We start from the raw sequence: 873 nt of genomic DNA, 5'->3' as shown, positions 1-873 counted from the left end.
GTCCTGCGCCCGCACCGCCACCGCCAACTCGCGGCACTGCTCGTAGTCCAAGGAGCGCTGCGCGTACAGCGCGCCGCTCCGCGCCTCCACCGACACCAGCGCCGCCGCGCCCGCGCTGCCGCCCGCCAGCCAGTAGCTCACGCGCCCGTTGGCGCCCGCGTCCGCGTCCCGCGCCTGCACGCGCACCACCAGCGCGCCCGCCGCGTTGTTCTCCGCCACGTACGCGCTGTACGCCGCCTCCTCGAACACCGGCGCGTTGTCGTTCACGTCCGACACCTCCAGCACCAGCTCCCTGCTGCTCCACAGCGCCGGCCTGCCCCGGTCCCGGGCCACCACCGTCACGCGGTGCTCGGACACCTCCTCACGGTCCAGCGCGCTCGCCGTCACCACCTTGTACGAGCCTCCCGACGACGCCACGATTGACAGCGGTGCCTCGCCTGACAGCTCGCACGACACCTGACCGTTCTCACCGGAGTCTCTGTCCCGCACTTTCAGCACGGCCACCACGGTGCCAGTCGGTGCGTCCTCGGGCACAGGGCTCGACAGCGACAGAATGGTGATCTCGGGAGCGTTGTCATTTTCGTCCGTGATGTCTATTTGCACCTTGCAATGAGCGTTCAACCCACCGCCGTCCTTCGCCTCCAGGTTCAAGATGTATTTATTCTTCTCCTCGAAATCGAGGGGACCCGCCGTCCTGATCTCGCCGCTCTCTCTGTCAACAGCGAACAGCGCGAGAACTCCATCCGGGACGTTGCCGAAGGAGTAGGAGACCCGCCCATTGGTGCCCGCGTCCGCATCTGTGGCCACCACCCGCAGCACCAGCGACCCCGCCGGCAGATTCTCAGCCACACGAGCCTCGTAGACCACTTTGCT

The 873-nt window shown here is 67.6% G+C and overlaps 1 protein-coding gene across 1 annotated transcript in view; it reads right to left on the bottom strand.

Annotated features, from left to right (window-relative positions):
• LOC103614979 (protocadherin gamma-A4-like) overlaps positions 1-873 on the bottom strand; it is a gene marked incomplete at both ends in the record, with an annotated part of 12,601 nt that continues 11,728 nt past the window's right edge. The window contains one exon of the mRNA XM_017733396.1: positions 1-871. Coding sequence (XP_017588885.1) covers positions 1-871 — 871 coding nt within the window. The remainder of the gene's footprint in view (positions 872-873) is intronic.

The sequence above is a fragment of the Corvus brachyrhynchos genome, unplaced genomic scaffold (genome assembly GCF_000691975.1).
Source record: "Corvus brachyrhynchos isolate BGI_N302 unplaced genomic scaffold, ASM69197v1 scaffold545, whole genome shotgun sequence".
In the NCBI taxonomy this organism is placed as follows: domain Eukaryota; kingdom Metazoa; phylum Chordata; class Aves; order Passeriformes; family Corvidae; genus Corvus; species Corvus brachyrhynchos.
Note: the sequence above shows the minus strand (reverse complement) of the source record. Positions and strands in the feature narration are given on the sequence as shown.